At 42.4% G+C, this 19,094-nt stretch overlaps 4 protein-coding genes across 4 annotated transcripts; 1 reads left to right on the top strand and 3 right to left on the bottom strand.

Moving 5' to 3' along the window:
• Positions 1-179: 179 nt before the first annotated feature.
• LOC146985575 (protein Bouncer-like) lies at positions 180-773 on the bottom strand. Its single transcript, XM_085778680.1, has one exon. It carries the CDS (start codon positions 764-766, stop codon positions 383-385), a length of 384 nt encoding a protein of 127 aa, XP_085634806.1. The 5' UTR covers positions 767-773; the 3' UTR covers positions 180-382.
• Positions 774-1,386: 613 nt separating this feature from the next.
• Positions 1,387-2,386, bottom strand: LOC146985574 (protein Bouncer-like). Its single transcript, XM_085778679.1, has 2 exons — positions 2,257-2,386; positions 1,387-2,134 (listed from the first exon to the last, which is right to left on the bottom strand). Exons 1-2 carry the CDS (start codon positions 2,277-2,279, stop codon positions 1,654-1,656), a joined length of 504 nt encoding a protein of 167 aa, XP_085634805.1. The 5' UTR covers positions 2,280-2,386; the 3' UTR covers positions 1,387-1,653.
• An 85-nt stretch (positions 2,387-2,471) lies between these two features.
• LOC146985573 (small integral membrane protein 29-like) lies at positions 2,472-3,632 on the bottom strand. Its single transcript, XM_085778681.1, has 4 exons — positions 3,253-3,632; positions 3,133-3,158; positions 2,945-3,026; positions 2,472-2,853 (listed from the first exon to the last, which is right to left on the bottom strand). The coding sequence occupies exons 1-4, from the start codon at positions 3,412-3,414 to the stop codon at positions 2,800-2,802; spliced, it is 324 nt and encodes a 107-aa protein (XP_085634807.1). The 5' UTR covers positions 3,415-3,632; the 3' UTR covers positions 2,472-2,799.
• A 1,546-nt stretch (positions 3,633-5,178) lies between these two features.
• Positions 5,179-18,389, top strand: pik3c2g (phosphatidylinositol-4-phosphate 3-kinase catalytic subunit type 2 gamma). The gene is made up of 32 exons (XM_085778675.1): positions 5,179-5,710; positions 5,834-5,913; positions 6,374-6,531; positions 7,097-7,211; positions 7,356-7,467; positions 8,082-8,152; positions 8,338-8,401; positions 8,494-8,619; positions 8,813-8,843; positions 9,401-9,584; positions 9,762-9,884; positions 10,080-10,208; positions 10,984-11,098; positions 11,182-11,315; positions 11,464-11,652; positions 11,934-12,027; positions 12,391-12,485; positions 12,746-12,926; positions 13,058-13,165; positions 13,264-13,356; positions 13,481-13,610; positions 13,731-13,867; positions 14,000-14,169; positions 14,298-14,454; positions 14,563-14,672; positions 14,791-14,959; positions 15,878-15,996; positions 16,105-16,201; positions 16,305-16,368; positions 16,570-16,649; positions 16,792-16,917; positions 17,766-18,389. The coding sequence occupies exons 1-32, from the start codon at positions 5,255-5,257 to the stop codon at positions 17,916-17,918; spliced, it is 4,170 nt and encodes a 1,389-aa protein (XP_085634801.1). The 5' UTR covers positions 5,179-5,254; the 3' UTR covers positions 17,919-18,389.
• The last annotated feature ends 705 nt before the right edge of the window (positions 18,390-19,094 follow it).

Here is a 19,094-nt window from a genome sequence, read left to right as displayed (position 1 = left end):
ATAAGAAAAATATGGACGGAATAATAGAGAACAGACAGAATTGCCAATTTTGTCAGGAGTGTGTGGTACAAGAGAGAGAAAAGTAAATATACACACATCTGATTTAGAAGGTTTATTTGATAGACATTCAAACATAAAAACATATTTGGGATTAAAATATTTAAATATACAGTATATATATATATATATATATATATATAGTAAAATGTCTGGTGCATAAGCCAGTGTCTTCAGACTGGGAATCCATGACAGACTACTGCAGGCCTTCATCACTGCTCCATGCTGAGGCTGCAGAGATGCCTTGGTCTTCACCCATATGCACATTGTCACCCTTGACATAAAATGAAAAATGCTCATAACATAGCACACCAGGAGTCTTTGGTCACAAGCTGCCAACCATCACAGCTACAGTGGCAAGTGTTACAGTGATGGAGAGGAGATTGGCTGTGACGGCCAGGCAAGAGTTACAGTACGGCGTGTCACAGCAGGCGTAGCTCATGGTGTAGACAGTTCCTTTGATGCGCATTTTGTGCACCTGGCTGCAGTCCTTCTGCGGCATGCAGCCCCTAGTCGACCAGACACTGTGATTGCCGTAGCGACCATCTGCCTTGTAGCAAACCTCACTGGGAGGGCACTCTGTCACAATGAAGTCCACCATGCTCTCTTTCTGCACAATGGGGGTGTAGTAGCAGAGCAGGTTGTCACATAGTAGCGAGGGAAGGAGAAGGTAGAACCACAGCACAGAAACATGCAGGAGCTGCAACATGTTCAGTCTGCAGGGAGGAGACGGACATCTGCTATTTTACTGACATGACTTAATGAGGTTACATATATAAATCTCAATAAAGTTTAGAGAGTTTTAAGAGAGACTTAAATAAGAAAAAAAGTTTTGCTCAAGCTCTTAAAAATCACTATACTAGTTACAAAATGTTCCATTACACAACTTTCAACCATGCAATTCTTTGTCCTCACATAAGCACAATATCTACAAGCCAACATCACATCACTTCAGACATGACAAAGCTCCAAAAACTTTACATAAGCACTTCGATTAATACTGTATATTCACAGGTAAAGGAAACTTAGCAGGTTCAGTGATGCAGTCAAGCTTTTGCACAAGTGTTCATGATTTCAACTGATTGTCACATTCAGAATGATTAATGCTGTCAGGGTAGACTGATGGAAGAAACACAATTTGAAGTCCACAATGTCAAAAAGAAGAAGTGATATAATTTTGATTCAACTCACCTGGAGATTTTAAATCCAACCTGACAAAACTCTTCACCATGTGAACATTAATCCCAGCACTGACTTGAGGTCTTCTTGCATAGGCCACACCTCTCAACACACCTGTTTGTAACATCAATTCAGACCAACTACACCAAATGGGGGTTTAATCACTTTGCTTTTATTGAGCCTCATCCATCAGTAACCACACAGATAATGTCAGCATTTATTCTTTGAAATTATTCCAGGAGGGTGGCTTGCAATTTCACCTTTTTCTCTCTGGAGCAGAAAAAGTAAGCACACAAATCACTTATTCTTTTAGCAGAAATACATGTCATCACATTATAAACATTTGACCAAATGTTATTTACATTTCAGAGACTGAGATAAGTGCCTATGACTAAAAGGCCTCTCCCCAATCTCCTATTATGCAGCAGCAGGTAATGTGGTGGTGCTTAATGGTGTGTAATTTGCACATGAATCCCAAGACTCCTCTGTCATAACATTAGTGACATTGACATCTGTTTTGTCTGTAATTATCCCCAGTAGCTTCTTGAGGCCGGCCTCAGACTTTGGCGGCCCATTACACTTGTCTTTGCAGCAGCAGGTGTGGCTGATGTTGTACTTGACCCCCCTGTAAGAGAGGATTTCTGTTGAGCCACAGAGTTGAGCGTCCACACAGCTCTGAGCAGAGAGGATGTGGACGGAGCCGTAGTGACCTCTAGAGCTGGCACAGCGCTGATCAGGCAGACACTGACTGGTGATGTTAGCGCAGGGCTTGCCCTTGTGCTGCAGAGGACAGTAGTAACACAGCAGGCTGTCCAGAGTTAGAGCTGGGACGAGCAGAGCTGCAGCCAACAAGATGGAGGTCAGGAACCGGTATGGTCCCAACAGAGGTATGTCCAGACTGATGTCAATCCACACACATACACACACACAAAAGTACACAGAAAATTGAGTGATGCTTTCATGAAATTAGTCACCTTCATCGGTTAGTGCTTGTCTGGTTTGTGTGAGTGTGTTGTTCACCTGTTCTTTCTTTGTGGGGCCATCTTCCTGTAGGAACATGTGAAGTTGTGTCAACCTGTGAAACCTCCAAACATCAGGTGAGCTGCTGATTGCCAAGCAGGAACAGGTGTGTCTTTGAAGCTATTTGAGATCTATTCATGAATAATTTCAGAAATGTACACACGACACAAACAAAATAGAAACAGGGTTTTAGCTTTAAATTTATTGACCAAAAATAACATCTTCCCTTATCCCTCAAAATGCTTCATACAGACTTAGAAAAAAACACACAGGCAAAGACAGGATGACAGTGCCATCTACTGTCTGGTGTGCTGCATGGTGACAATAGTCTTGTTTTGTCATTAACTGCTGGATTTCTCACAATTTTTTTACACCTTTTTAAGGGAAAATATTATCTAAAGATGATTTTCAAATATTTACCAAAATTTACATATTTACATAAACAGCAACCTGGCTACATTTGTGGGGAACCTGCAATACAAATTATAAAAGACGAAATCCTTCCTCTGATCAGGCACAGTTGTTCTCTCTTGTTTTTCTTTTTCAAGATCCATAATCAGACGAAAAGGAGAGTTTTCCCATCTTGTACAAAGGTTCCTGTAGCAAGCAAATAAAAAAATAATTATGGATAAAGAGACAATTTTGATTACCACAGGTGTGTGATGTTGAGCTTGAGTGATTTTCTTACAGCCAGCTCCTCATACTCATCCCGTTGTTCTGCGGGGTCGTAGGTGTACAGAGGAATCAGCCTGTGACGTAGCTCATCTAATCTGCAGGAGGCAAAAACAATGACAAAAAGAAACCAAACTGTGACAGAACATAAACGATTTTTTAAATGCTCTAAAAATGCTACTCAAACTACAGAAACTAACTTACCTTGCTTTCCTCCTAATGTAAATAACCTGCAGTGGAAGTGCAACAATACACACTTAATACAAAGCCTGTGATGCAGTAACATGAAGTAAAATATGCAGAATGAAAACCAGAAGTTCTTACCAATGCCACTACACAGCCAATCAGAATTAGCAGTACCAGGGGGATGAGTGCATAGTAACCAGGAAATTCAGGTCTGGGGTTGAAGGGTAAAGTAGTAGAAGTAGTAGTAGTAGGAGTAGTGCTGTTGAAAAGCGTTTCTTTCCTCTCCATCTCCTCCTCCATACAGCACACCCCTCTGCTGCATGCACCTCAGCTGACACCTTTGTGAGACATTCAGTGGATCGCCGTTGTTGTCATTCCCAGAGAAAGGCCTTGTCGGGCTTTATTAACACCAACAAGGCTCATAAATACAACTACAGGAGGGCAAACAAGCACACACTTTACTATGACATTTATAATCCAAACCTCAATGTCTAGGTCTTACAGAGTTTCATATAAGCTGAACAAGAAGTTGATGACAGTACAAAAGAGAACCTGAGTAAATACCCCAAACATTTCTCAGTTAAAAAACGTAATCTTACCTTAAGTGTCATAGGTGAAGAGAATGAAAACACATCTCCTTTGTGACGCTTTCATTTCAGTTTAAAGGAATCACGGCACTGCATTCCTCAACCTGCTCAGTGACATTCCTGAGTGAGGAGTAGATGTAATGGAGTCTGTTGGTTTACTATAAAAGGACACAAGTTCACTACACACATGAGGAACTTATCACATTTTTTAACCACAATAAAACACTAGTATGCTTTCTGTTTGAGTGATTACTGTATGAGGTTACAGTTCACAGTGGTTGGTTTTAAAGGCCCTGTCGTTGTGCTTCAATACCAGAACCATTGACTGATTGAAGCATTACCTGGAAGATATGAAATGTAGCTAACCTACTGTACTTACAGCTTTAAATAATGATTCATGTTAGTGTTTCATTTTCTCTCACTTTAGTATGACACCACTGATGTGTCAAATGAAAGAAATTTGTCATACATGCCAAGGAAAATATCAAAGCAACACTAAGACTTACAATTATAATCACTAGTGCTCAGTTTGGGTACAGTGAAATATAAATCTGGCATTTACTGTATGCATTCACTCTGTTTTTTCCGGGTTTTTGTTGTTGTTTTTTGGCACTGCTCCTCCTGCATTTTGGCACCTGTTACTGTTGCCTTTATCCTCAATTACTCAATTGAGTGTTCAACTTCCTGATATTATTCTGGTGTAAAACACGCCCCTGAGTTCCCAGCAGACATGATCAAGTTTCTGATTAGTCACGTGCAACAAGCACCGCCCCTGTCGGCTGTCTGAAAACCGAATCGATCACCGCTCCGGTTTCGTCAACTCGGTATCATTTCCACCTTGCATGTAATACTCTGTTTCCTCCGGCAGAGGGAGCGCGGCCGTGGCTGTGGGCTGCAGAGAGGGAGGAGGAGGGGGAGGAGGGGGAGGGACAGTGGGAGGGCTGAGGAGACACAGATGGAAACCTCTCTTAATGTTGTACAGGTCTGACTTGCTGAGCATGGTTTCAGAGAGAAGCACCTTGTTGACACAGGACAGGAAACCAGTCAACTGATCTTTGAAGGTGAGTATACGACTACAAGAAGAATTTCTGTGTTTATAGACTGTTTTTACTTAATGTGACAAACCTGGAGAGTTTATAGTGTAGTTTAGGATGAATATTTGTTTTGATTACAATTTCACTTTCACTTTTCTTTGGTTAAGGTGAGTGTAAAGCTTGAAAGCAGAATAACTTGATGGTGTTGGTTTTGAAGACGGAGGCTTGCCCTGTTTCACTTTACACAAGTAGAACAAAGTATTGTCATTGTCCCGGTGGCACGATCTGGTAGAGTTCCTGTTAAGATTTGAAAGGTTGTTAATCATTAGACCAACCTGAACCCTGAGGCTCAGTCATAAAACAACTTACTTTTCTCTTGCCTCCCTCTCAGTCTCATACACTGTCATTCATTTTGAATTCTGAGTTGCTTTTTGTCATAACAGCAAGTGTTTTCATTCTGCAGTGTTATGAAGTGACAAAACACTGAGAGACCACCAGGAGGACTTGCATGACAATGTGATGGATCCACCTGTGAGGCGACATGGACCAATCCAGAGACAGGATGCGAGTGTCTCTGACCTCCCCTTACCTCTGAGAGCAGATCTACGCGCAACACGTCTCTACGAGGACATTGATGTCTTTCCTGAATATGATGAAACACATTTGTATGAGCACACCCTCTCTGGGCTCCTAGCACCAGCTGAACCACAACAGCAACCCCCAGACCATCCAGATACCGGGGGTACCAACCACCACAATACAAATGGGCCTCTCCTCGTCCCGGCCCGTGCCCCTCCTGTCCCACCCAGAACCAGGCTTCCGAGTGCTTGTCTGCCAGGTAAACCAGCATGCGAAGCCCCCCCTGTTCCCCCCAGAACACGAATACCCCTGCACAACAGATGTAAGCAGTTTTCCTTTGGCCCCACTGAGCCTGCTCACAAACTGAATCGCTCCAGGACAGAAATAGACAATCATGTGAGTATGTGAGACAGAAACCTCTTTTATAGCTGAATAAATTGACCCAAATTAAAAGTTAAGATCAGAGAAAAGGCCTGAGTCTATTTTATTTTTTCTCTTATTCTTCTTTTTTGACATTAGGATCCATGGACCATCAGTTTAATAGACACCCCACAAGGCAGCACCAAGAGGCTCGCTTCTTTCTGTGAGGCAACCTCCAAGTAAGAGAATGATAACAAAATTTCTTCCTAAATATTTGAAGCAGATCATTTTTCATTAACGTTACAGCAATAACTTTTTCTCATGGAAATTAGATCCATATAAAAATATTGTATGAGTTCAAAAAGTCTAGTTTCAAATGTCTACTGTCATGACACCTAAACTGTTGTTGTACAGTATATCTGTGGCTTTGTGGCCTGTTTATTTTGAACCATTAGTGATTTAATCTGATTGACAAATTATTTCATACGGTTTAATGGCTTAAATCAGTCAAACAAATGTACAGATCAACATTACAACCAAGCTGTGCTTTGGCTGATCGGTGTGTAAGTATTTTGTGTGTGTATTTTGTGCATGAAATGGTTCATGTGAAAATAAAAGGCAAGTGTAGAACATACACTGAATGCTAACATACTTTCGCTCTCACGTTGGCATGCTGTTTGTCTCGACTGTCTCTGGCAGGCTGGTGTCGCGGTACAAACACGCAGACAGTGCTCATAACTCAGGTGTGGTGTGGGGCCGACTGTTCCATGTCCACCCCGCGCTGCTGCAGCAGGTGGAGGTGACGGTCAGTGTGGCCACTGACTGGAACGATCAGCAGCTCCCCTTCCCCATCACCGGTAAGAGACTTATTCACCAGCCATCCACGCTTAGTTATGCAGAGGTACTTCCAATAATGGCAGTCCTTTCCCCAGAGAATATAAAGCAAAAGCAAACAGAGTGTCTTATTAGACTGAGCCAGAAAATACAGAGAGATGACTGTTACAGAATAGACAGCTGGGTTTGGTCGTATTGACTCATAATAATGTGCACTATAATTATACAGGTAATAGTATGTGGATGCAGACAGAGCTGTGGTGATGAAGATGAAACAATTACATAATTTAATTCAGCAAGAACTTTGTCCACAGTACCACCATGCCCACCCCCCATCCTTTCTTTGTTCCCCATCCCTTCGTTAATTTGAATGCAATCTGGGTCAGTACCTTTCCATAATCCTCCTGACACATAAACAAACCTACAGACAGTGAGTGCTAATAATTTATTTCTGGTGTCACTGTGGCATGTGAGTTGTCTGTAGTGCCACACCTTTTGGATCCATGTTTGTCATACACCACCACAGTATCTGCCTAAGGTCTCAGCAGATGTGTGTGTGGACTCTGAACTGTGAAATCTTTTATTCAGTGGACAGGACCGTGCAGAGTCTGATTGATAAAACCTTCCAGCTGCTGGATCTCACTCCCAGAATCAGTGGCTACTATCTTATAAAACTTTGCGACTCTGATGAGTATCTCAGAAAGTAAGTCACCAATCCAGGATTGAATGTTGCATCATTCTTGTGCTTAAATGTCCTGGTCTGTGATGTCCATTCAAACACTGTGTATTTCTATATTGATTTGTCTAATCAGGCGAACCATATGCATTCTCCCTTATTTCTCTTTAGTGATGAACCGCTGGGAAATCATGAGATTATACAGAGCTACAACAAGTTTCAGCTCGTTGTCCCCCTCCGACTGCTCCACGTTGATGACCTCAGACACTGTCTGACCAGGGATGTAAGTCAGTTCAAACTCCCTCTGTGTTTCCCTCCCACCTGCAGTATAGATCATTTACCAAGGAGGGATGGACTGTCTTTAGTCTTCAAATGCTGCTCTCACAGACTCATGTGCCTGGCTCCTGCCCAGATTCTTCTTATCTGGTTTGTAGCAGCTGTAAAACCCTCCACCCTGACTTCCTGGCTCTGAACTGTTTACACTAAACGTCACTGCTGGTGCAGAACAGTTTAGCTGCAACAAACAGAGTGAACAAGTGAAACGAATGTGTCCTAAAATTAAAAAAAACATTGTCATGTAATGATTAGTAGTATTTTTGGGGCTTTTATGACTTTAATTGATAGGACAACTAGTGAGACAGGAAAAAGGGGGAGAGAGAGAGAGAGAGAGAGAGAGAGAGGGGGAACAACACGCACCAAAAGGCCACCGGTGGACTCGAACAGGGGCTATAGCCTCTGCAAATCAGGCGCCTGTTCCACCAACTGAGCTAAACAACGCCGCATGATTTCACTTACTTTATGTATTTTTGATATAAGCTTTCTGTATGTATTACAAAACACTAAAGTGCCATGATCCTACACAGAAGTCAGTAATTGAAGCCTTGTTTCTCCTCTAAGGGAGCTGATGACGAGACCCCATGCCAAGTCTACCAGTTCCTGCGTCCTGCCCGTGTCTTTAACACCAGCAAGTAAGACGACAAGCAAACCAGTATTCCACATTGCTTTGCGAGATGAGTGTGTTTGTGAAAACAACAGTTCAGTGGGTCATGAGTCCACTCGTGTCTGTTTGTAGAAAACATTAGCAGAAGTAGCTCGCCTCGGTGGCTCCCTGCCACGTTGTCATCAGGGTGTTTAACGTGTCCTCCTCTCTCAGGTTGAGCCTGCAGGATGTACTCAGAAGTTTCAACAGAGAGGTGACAGTGGTCATGAAGAGTAAGGTGAGTAAAGACAAGTTGATCTGTAGGAGACAGGAGACTGTCTCCATCAGTGTTTGATTTTTTGATCGTATCTCATGTCATCGTATCTGCAGTCTGCGATGAACGTTAATGTGCTTGTGGGCATTGTTCGCGACATCAGCAGTCTGCTGTGTGGGCTCACGTGTCAGCAGTTGGAGGACGCCATCAGTTGCCTCAACAGACTCAATCCCATACCGTTGGTAGGGTGTTTGTTAAATTTTTGATACTTATCTTTGCAGTAAATGTAATCATACACAGCAAATCATCTGCTCTAAGCCTTGATTTTTGAACTTTGATGAGGTGTTTTACCAGAAGCGCACTTAAATCAGTTTAGTAAAGAAGACAGTACCTATTGATCAACTAATCTGCTCTATTTTCTGATCCGTTTGACAGACCTATGATGAGAACTCTGAGTATGAAAGTGGTGAGTAAGAATTATTCAACTCCACTAGTGTGTTTGTGTGCGTTTTTATTTGAGGGGGGATGCAAAGATCCTGGACGGGATGTTACCAATTCAACAAGAAACAATGAGCGCGGAAGTGTTGAAAAACCACTGTCAGAATCACAGCAACTGTCTCTCAGTTTTTTTTTACTCTCTGTTAACTGTGTGTGTATTTTATTTTATTTTCTAAACACTGAGTGATATAAATGTGATTCAGAACAACTCTCAGTGGAAGTGTTTCAAGCATGTACCCTATCCACAGTGCAATGGTGTATTATACAGTTTAGTTGTTTTTTTGTACTGTATTTGTTAAGTTCTTCAGTATAACTCCTACTGATCGTGTTTGTTGTTCTATAAACCAAATAAGGAATGACAATATGGTAAAACAACATTTTAATGATGTAGAATATGTCTGCATATGATGAAGACATTTTACACAGCTTCATAAATGTTTAATAGAGGCATTTATAGTAAAATGTAAAGTGAAATTACCGCTTTCGTATGTAACATTTGTTGCATTTGATGTTTATTCTCTCCAGCGATAATCATGCTCCACGGGGCGCTGCTCAAAGTGCTGCAGATCTTTTTTGACAACTTCCACTCAGACTTCCGAGGTCAGGAGTTGGCCTGCAACCAGCAAACACATGATGTGGAGGCCAACACAGAAATCTGCCAGTTCAACATCGCTGCTCTCTACAGCCTGCAGCCCAACTGGATCACCAGGTACAGTATGCATACATACACACACTCATACACATTTTTATTTGTGCACACACGTGTGGTTAGTTACGCAAATTCATGATAACTGGACACAAGTGTTAACCACATCCCTCATGATAACTGGACACAAGTGTTAACCACATCCCTCATATCGACACTTTTTGTTGCTTTTATTTTCAGTTATGAGTACTTATCTGTTTCCTGTGAGTTGACATACGGAGGAGTGAGGATCTGTGAAACCGGTGTTTCTGAAAACATCAGCACGGCTCTGGCATATTCACACAAGATCCAGTGTAATCGCATGTAAGAACCAAGATCCTGTACAGTCTCATGTTGTAAATTTAATTTAATCACACTTCCACCTCACATTTCTTTGTTAATGTCAGTGTCATATTGTGACTGATAACAAAGCTAAAGTGATTCAGCCGTACTGGCTTAGCTCACTGTCCTTGCCAGAACCAAAAATTTTGTTGTGTGTGTTTGTGTGTGTGATGATAGGATGGTCTTTCCGGTCCCAGTGAAGGAGCTGCCATACGAGAGCATGTTGACATTTTATCTCAGAGGCACTAGGAAAGGGAAGAACCCAGAACTTTTGGGCTGGGCTGTACTGCCTCTTTACAGCAACAGGTTTGTTGCCTACAACAGTTTACACCTCTGTGCCACCTCATCAAGTTTCTGATTTTTTTTCTTCTTTTCTTTCTCCATATTACCAATTTACAAGATGTTTTTGAGGAGAGTAGAACTATTAAAGTTAGGAGTTAACAAATAAGCTACAAGTCAAAGCAACAGTTTATCTAAGAAGGACAGCTGAAACCTTTTATTAACTTCAGATAGCCTTTAGAACACATTTTTATCATCCTCCTCCAACCTCACAGACAACATCATGCAAATGTTTTCACAGTCAGTTGTTCACCACACGAGTAGTGGAGTCATCCTCATGGGCAGAAATTGGCAAATTCACCCTAAAAGACAGATGCATCAAAATTTCAGTCACTCCTGTGCCTTACATGTTTGGAATAATGATCAGTTTTTTTGGCTGCAGCTATCTGTTGTTGCCACAGTAAACAGTGGGACATCTGCAGACTATTTAGGATGCAGCATGGAGGACTTGAGCTGGAGCCTGCTGAGTCTGTAACAGCTTTCAGATCAGTTTTACTGTCGCTGAGGTTATTTTCTTTATTTTGCTCAATGAACACTGGTTTGATTTTACATATGAAATAAATCTAGTTCCATTAAATTAACTGCTACTACACATTTATCATAATTCTACCACAAGTCCTTGTTTTTATTTACTACTGTAGAGTGTGTTTTCTGTTATACTGTGCTTACGCATATCCTCTATTAAGCACAACAGCATACACAGTAATTTGTGACATATGGTAATTGTACTCCATGTCTCTAGGACTCTGGTTGGCGGGACTGTCCTTCTCAGTCTGTCCCCGCTGGCCGTGGTACCTGCCCCTCCCTCCCCTGCGCTGTTTGACAGCCATACACAACCCACTGGGGTCATACTGCAGGTCAGTAACACTGAACCACTCTGCCCTCTGCTGATTAAAACACAAACAACACCACAGTATCTCATCCGTCCACTTTTCACCAGCTGGAGTTTCAAGATGATTTGCAGTGGACGTATCAGAGGCCCATCGCACTCCCCGGTTCAGTCGTATTCACTCAGGCTTGTGAGGAATTGCAAAAGAAAATGCTGAGCGTCTCTAAGAAGCACTGCCTCTGCTTGTGAGTAGCAGAAAACAGCACACATACAATAAACTACAGCACAGGACATACTGAATCTTTTTATTTATGAAGGGAGAATTCTGTTCTCTTGTTTTTTATTTGTCTTCCTTTCTGTATCAAACACGGTCCATTTTTCCTCCTCTCTCAGTCTAACAGCAAATGAGAAGACTTTCCTGTGGGAGAAGCGTCACTGTGGTGACAAAGGATGCACGTTCCTGCACCTGATGCTGGGCGGAGTGCAACACTGGCAGCCTGAATACTTGACAGAAATCTACACAGTGTTAGAGAACTGGCTCATGTATCTGCCGGAGGAGGCTCTCTTCCTGCTCAGTGACAGGCAGGTTACACTACGCTCACATAGAAAAATATGTACACAGGCATTATGCAAAAGACACACACAAATAGATAACACATGCAGAGAGGGTTACTTTGCTGTTAACTGTTGATCACAGAGCTAAAATCAGTCAAATGTTGTAAGCATAAGAGATAATTCTGCTTATGAATAGAAATACAATGTGGTTTGACCACAACGAGCAGACCAGTCATCTTAAAAGTTATGTTATGCTATAACTCAGGTTTCCATTTGACGTGTTTGGTAACTTAAAATGTCTCTTTCAGTTTTCATGATCAGACTGTGCGGAAAGTAGCAGTGCAGTACTTTGAGCAGATATCAGATGATGAACTAGAGGTGTATCTGCCACAGCTGGTCCAAGTAAGCACACTAACATCCACCACTATTACAACTAATACACACACACACAATACAATTCAAATGTATTTATTTATTTATTTGTTTATTCCGGGCATGTCAATTAAATCATCATCATCACACTTCATCTTAGTTCACGTAATACAATACACATGGCCGAAAGGGAAAGCAGGAGAAGCAAAGGCTTATCTAGTCCCGCCCCCATTACCCACAGAATAAAATCTTCATCATAATCTTTTCCACTCGCCTCCATGTTTGTCTTGAGGTATTGTTAGTTTTGCAAGGTAAAATCTCAACGTCACACCAGAATCAGTCCTGTAGGTGGAACACTTCCTCATAATGATCATTGGTCATCCTGTCCTGCAGGCTCTGAAGAGTGAGTGGGAGCTGGATGGACCTCTGGTGATGTTGCTGCTGGAGAGATCACTGAGGAATGTACGACTGGCCCAGCAACTCTACTGGTGAGCAGCAGAGACAGACATCACACTGAGGGGGTGTGGATTTGGAGCCCTGTTGTATTTTCATCCACTTTATTAACAAGATGACAGTTTCCACAAAGATAGATCACCAGCCATGTTGCAAAGAAATTAATATAAACGAATACTTTACTCTACTTTGTCTTTGCTTTTGATGCTTTTCATGTTTTGTGTTTTTCATTGCTGTGTGTGTATAGTGAAGTCCATCTGTCATCATCATGTATTGATATTTTCTACACTGGCAGGCTGCTGGAGGACGCCCACAATGACCCTTATTACCAGAGCTGGTACAGTAAGATCCAGGCTGCCCTGCGGCACTGCTGTGGCCACAAACTGAGGAAGGAGCTGGAGCTAGAAACCCAACTGGTGTCCCTGCTCGTACAGACGGCCGACAACGTGCGCACTGCCGACAAAACTCGACGCAAGGTCTGTAAATAGATTGTTCATCTACCCATGCATGTAAGCGCTTACTTATTGGCCCATTATCCTCTATTATTTTTGACGATCACTGTGAAAGTGATGCATTTTTCCCCCCATTTTTATTTATTTGTCTGCAGAATGTTTTGAACAAAGAGAAGCAGAAGATCGCTGACTTCTTTAAAGATGGGGTCAGCTGTTGTCTACCACTGGATCCTGCAGTCCGTGTAAAGGCAGTGAACTTGGGTGTAAGAAAGTTACACAACCCATTACTCTTGTTTAATATATACACATAACTCTATACTACCAGAGATAGATTTATTCCTTTCTGATATGTTACTTATAGGCTTGCAAGTTCTACAACTCCAATGCTGCTCCTCTGGGGATCACATTCACCTGCACTGACCCTCTGTCCAAGGAAGTCAGTGTTATCTGCAAGGTCAGTAATAATATGGTACTTGATTGATCCGTGTTGTCTTTCTCCTGCTTACCCTAAAGGAGAACAGGGAGTACAACATTTTCAGTGAACTGGTTTCATTACTCAGTTATAATATGTGGTTCAGACAGGAGATAACCTGCGTCAGGACATGCTGGTGCTTCAGATCGTGCGTGTGATGGACAGGGTGTGGCTGCAGGAGGGGCTGGACCTGCGGATGGTCACCTACAGGTGTCTCTCTACAGGCAAAGCTCAGGGTCAGTTTTATTTATTTGTGTTTTGAATCTACATCAGTAGTTCTCTCGACTTACATTAGAGAGCATCTGTGTGGCTGTGAATTTTTCAACACTTCTGCTTATATTCTATGTGGGTGTCAGGTTTGGTGGAGGTGGTTCCAGAGGCAGTCACCCTGGGGAAGATTCAGCAGGAGTGGGGTCTGGGTGGGACCCTCCGTGAGGACACGCTGGAGAAATGGTTCCATATGTGGAATAAAACCAAGGAGGATTATGAGAAGGTTAAGACCACTAAAAATCTTTGATATCTTCTTCTTAACTACTGTAGAAGTTTGACTGTACTCATGAATATTCAGAGTGCTGAGATATGTTTATGTTGCATTGTGTAACCTTCTCCCACTGTGTATGTGCAGGCTGTGATGAACTTCATCCACTCTTGCGCAGGGTGGTGTGTGGCCACGTTCATCCTGGGGATCTGCGACCGCCACAACGACAACATCATGTTGAAACACAGTGGACACATGTTCCACATTGACTTTGGCAAGATTATGGGCAATGCACAGAAGTTTGGAAGCTTTAAAAGGCAAGGCGATGAAACAGCAAGCAGCATTTTGAAAGCAAAAAATTGTGTTTGTGAGAAGACACATAAGGCAAAACTCTGAATTATCAAGATTAACAAGAACTCTCCACCATTTCTATTTGTGATGATAGGGACCGGTCACCGTTCATCTTTACTTCAGAGATGCAGCACTTCATCACAGGCGGGGGGCAGAAGCCTCAGTGGTCACATCGCTTCGTGGAGCTCTGCTGTGAAGCTTACAACATAATCAGAGGGCGCTCTGCACTGATTCTCAGCTTGTTGGAGCTGGTACGACCTTTACTGAACAACACTACCACACTGATAACCTCACAGCTGTATCTGAGAACAGATTATATGAAATACTATATAACATCCTGTCATTCATGTTGTGTCCAGATGCTGCGTGCAGGTATGCCAGAGCTGAAGGACTCTAACGACCTGCAGTACGTCCAGAACAACCTCAGACCTCATGACACTGACCTGGAGGCCACATCTTATTTTACAAAGTAATTAATGCACTGCACATAAATGTGTACAATCTGTATTTCGAGTCAAAATGTCTACTGCAGTTGTATTGATGTGACACTTGGCATATGTGTTTATCTGCCTCCTGATTTACTGTAGGAAGATCAAAGAGAGCATGGGCTGTGTTGCGGTGAAGTTTAACTTCCTGACACACAGCATGGCTCAAGGGAAGAAACAAGAAGCCAAAACCAGGGAGGGCATCCCCAGTCCCAACAACAACATCCAAGAAGCCGTTATCCAGGGATACAACGTCAAGGGAAAAGATGTGGTAAAGGCAGCATGTTTCTCTTTGTGCTTTGGTAATCCACACAGAAAACACTGGCCTCAGTTTTCAGTCTTAAAAACAAAATGTCACCGAAAGATTTTGCCTGATGCACCACGGAGCTTCAGTGTTAGATCCCAGGAGCCAGGGGAGCTGATGAAACATGTGGAAGTGACAGCGAGTTCACACTTATTTGGTCTGAGAGGAATAACCCCTGGTACTCAGCTGACAGTGTGTGTTTGCTGTCGCACACTCACAGGATGTGTCTCTATTCCCTCGCCCTTTCAGAGTCAACTGAGGACTGTTTCTGGTGTTTGTTGGCATTTCATTGCTCTTTGATCGGAACAGGCTTCCTGATGTCAGGTTAAACTCTTTGAAGGTAGATTGCTAGCGACTTTCCAGTCAAAGCAGAGGTGCAGAGGTTTTCTCAAATTGCCCAAGAGTGTAAATAAAGGGTTTCCCATCAGATCAAAAGTTAAATAAAAGCATGAAGGGAACTCATCTTTTCTCTGCTTCTGTGTGTTAGCAGTGCTTGTTTTGTTGGCACAATATAAATACACAATTTCAGTTTCCCACGTTCTTCTTTTTCCTGGCTAGAGAGGAAAAATAAAACAGATAAACCATTTAAGAAGCCGCTTGGTTAAGATTAATTATCTGAAAGCTTGTGGCTGTGGAGGCAAAACCCCTGGAGACCCGGTCTAATAAACAAATTGTTAATTATAGCATCAGCCTGCTTGGGTTTAATAATAATAACTCTAAACTTTATTAAGTTAAGTAAGAGTAAGATACTTTACAAATTCTACCTTCAGCAGCCGGGGCCAACTCAGAGAACTTGTATCACCTGCCTGGGAAGTTCAACATACATGGGTCATGATTTCTCAACCCTGAATCAAGATTAGCGACATGATTTGTTTTGATTTGCAGATCTATACCCTGAGAGTATCCATCCATGATGGTTATCTGACCAGTGAGAAAACGTTCGGGCAATTTGAGCTGATTCATAAGGAGCTGCAGAAATACTTCATTGAATCCATGCTGCCTCAGTGAGTGAAGAAAAACAAACCTTCCATGGTGCTTTTATTTTGAAGCACATCAATTTTCATGGTTAACAACACAATTTGATACATCTTTTTGCTTTTTCTCTTTTACAGGTTTCCAACCTGGTATATGATGTCATTCACACCAGCCAGGAAGATGTCTCTGCTGAATAAATACCTCAAACAGCTTTTTGAGGGACCATGCAAGGGTGTAAGTTCATGTTGTCATGGTTTCCATCATCTCCTGATTTCTCTCTGATCTTCTGTCTTGCTCGGCTCGAACTGATTAACCTATCTCACTGGCTCTCCCACAGAATGAATATGTCTGCAGCTTGTTCCTGGATGGCCCCAGCGTCGTTCAAGAAAGTGTGGCGACAGGTAATTTTCTGCTCTTAAATAAAAAGTGGGTGTATAAAAAAAAGATAATAAAAGATTCAATGAAAGGAACACTCTTCCTGCTAAAGGCAATATTGTAAATGTGAATGTTAATCCTGTGCTATGTCTAGAGGAAACTGATGGTAGTTCATATATAAGACATTCTACGCTATGATTTACCGGCACTGTACTGATCTATTGCAGGAGCCCGTCCTCAGATTCAGCTCTACATTTCTTATGCTAACTCGAAGCTCTCGGTCTTGGTAAAACACCTGAAGAATGTTGTGAGTTTTCTCCACTCTTATCTTATCACATTATTTGGATCCACATGCAAGAAAGCAAACATACTAAATGTTTCTTCTTCCAGAAATATTTCACGATGTGTGTTTGTTTAAGAGGAGGCTGTATCCTTTTCTTCTTCAACAGAAGCAGGCAAACGGCTCCAACCCTGACGCCTACGTGGTCACTCGTCTGCGACCCGACCCTCACCAGCGCTCCAAGAAGAAGACAAAGGTGGTCCGCAATAATGACAGCCCCACCTTCAATGAACTGGTATGTCGCTCTCTCTGATGAGTTAAACTGAATAACGGTACAGACGAAGTGAGGGACTAGCCAGTGAACACAGTGTTGATATTCAGCAGCCAAAGACTTAAATTAAATACTGGACATAAATTCATTAGGTGGACATTATGCACAACCTCAAATCAGTGGTAATGTTGCTCCTTGTCTGTTGGATGTGTTACTAGGTTGCAGTTACCATGGCGATAATATGTCAGTGTTGTATGTCCACAGGAGGACAAAACAACTTACTGTTACAGCAGGTGCAATAATCTAAATCCAGATACTTTACCCAGAGGCTGTGGTTTTAGTAAATAAATTGCAAACTCTACATAAAATGATGATAAAAACTTAAAATACTGTACAAAATCACTATAGTACAGAAACCTAGTGCAGAAATAAAGTAGTCTGTGGTGGAAGAGATGCTTATTAAGCTCATTTTCAGCACTGACCTATATTTAAATGCTGTTTTAATACAATATTATAATGTGGGATTTTTTCCTTTTGGACCCTCTTGAGATGATGAGCTTGTTATGTGATGATTACTGTGAGCTCTGCCTGTGGCACCACTCTCCAGTCCTCGCTGTGTGAATCTAATGTTGTTGAACCTCGGAGACACTGACCAGTAGATTCCCACCAACTTAACGGCATCTCATTACCTGTTTCTGTGCTGCACCATTAAAGTCTTAAAGACAGAATCAAACAACTAGAACAACAAAAAAAAACATCCTTCTCCTGACACTTCAGATAAAAAGCCAAACAGTACAGTATACATAACATCTTACTGCATGTTCTGGATGCAGAGCTCTTTGATAACTAAAATATCTGCCTGCTGTTCACAGCTGGAGTATAATTCTGTCCCACTGCTCTATGGGATGGTGCTGGAAGTGACAGTGAAGAGCAAGAAGACTTTTGTGGCTGCAACCAACATTAAACTGGATGACAAGCTGCTCGACAAGGAAACGTGGTTTCCCCTGGGGAACTGTGCAGTCTGACATCAGAGCTCTGCGCTGCACTGTACGTCTGCTGCCAGCAGGGGGCGCAGCCACAACGATGGAGGCATGTCCATTCAGAGATTACTCTCACACTGTTAAAGGGAGACAAACTCACCTGAGAAGAGAAACCATGCACTGACATTTTAACCTATTTATCACAAACAATCAAACATCACTCCAGAGCTGAATACACTGGCAGTGAATCAAGTGTTTGGATGAAGTTACACTGCTGAGTAAAAAAGAAAATACTCAGGGAAAGAGACTATTTACTGTGCGAAGCATCAATCGCCTTTGTTTGTTTTTAAATGTTAATCCAATGAAGGACATTTGCTAATGAAGTCTGATTTTATGGATGTAGCCTTGGTGATGGATAAATGGTTAGGAAACTATGTATTGCATCAGAGTTGCACTTTCATTTCTACCTAAACTTTGTTTTTGTCACTGAGTGACAACAGTCATTGTAAGTGTGTGCGGGGGGGAGACTGTCAATGTGACAGTGAGTGGGGAGGTGATGCAGTGCAGTTGGGAGCTGCCTGCTTGCTACCTGCCCTGACTGAATGTGTTGTCCCTTTGGGCTGTGTCAACTGTGTCCTTGACCAGTGAAATTGGAGGCGAGAGGCGGGAGGGTGAGGAGAGTGTGTGAGCAGGATGACAACACACTGCCTCTCTGGCCTGAAGGCTGAGTTAACACCCCTCCCCTCCCAACCTTTGTCTCATCCATCAATGGCATTGAAACACAAATACACATGCATGCACAAATACGTAAAGACAGACATTAGTTTGCCCACAAAAATACTACTGAAACAGAGCCTCTACGTACACACACGCACACACACACACACACGCACACGCACACGCACACGCACACACACACACACACGCACACGCACACGCACACGCACACACACACACTCACACACTCACCTCCAAGGCCAAGGCAGGTCTTAATGCCGTCCTCCTCTGACAGGCCTACTGACCTGTACCTCCCTCCACCTCATTCACAGGATTTAGTGATGAACGAGGATAGAAATAGACTTCCTTGCACTGGATTTAGTTCAATAATGTATACCTCTGTGAATGCTATTTATATTATTCCCTGCTGGGTCTCTCACAGGGAGGAAGGCTTGGTAGAAAATTTTGGCTGCTACTCTTTCATAGTTGTGTTCATGGAGTATT

The sequence above is a fragment of the Trachurus japonicus genome, chromosome 6 (genome assembly GCF_045865225.1).
Source record: "Trachurus japonicus isolate A0001 chromosome 6, Traja_1.0".
NCBI classification, from domain to species: Eukaryota; Metazoa; Chordata; class Actinopteri; order Carangiformes; family Carangidae; genus Trachurus; species Trachurus japonicus.
Note: the sequence above shows the minus strand (reverse complement) of the source record. Positions and strands in the feature narration are given on the sequence as shown.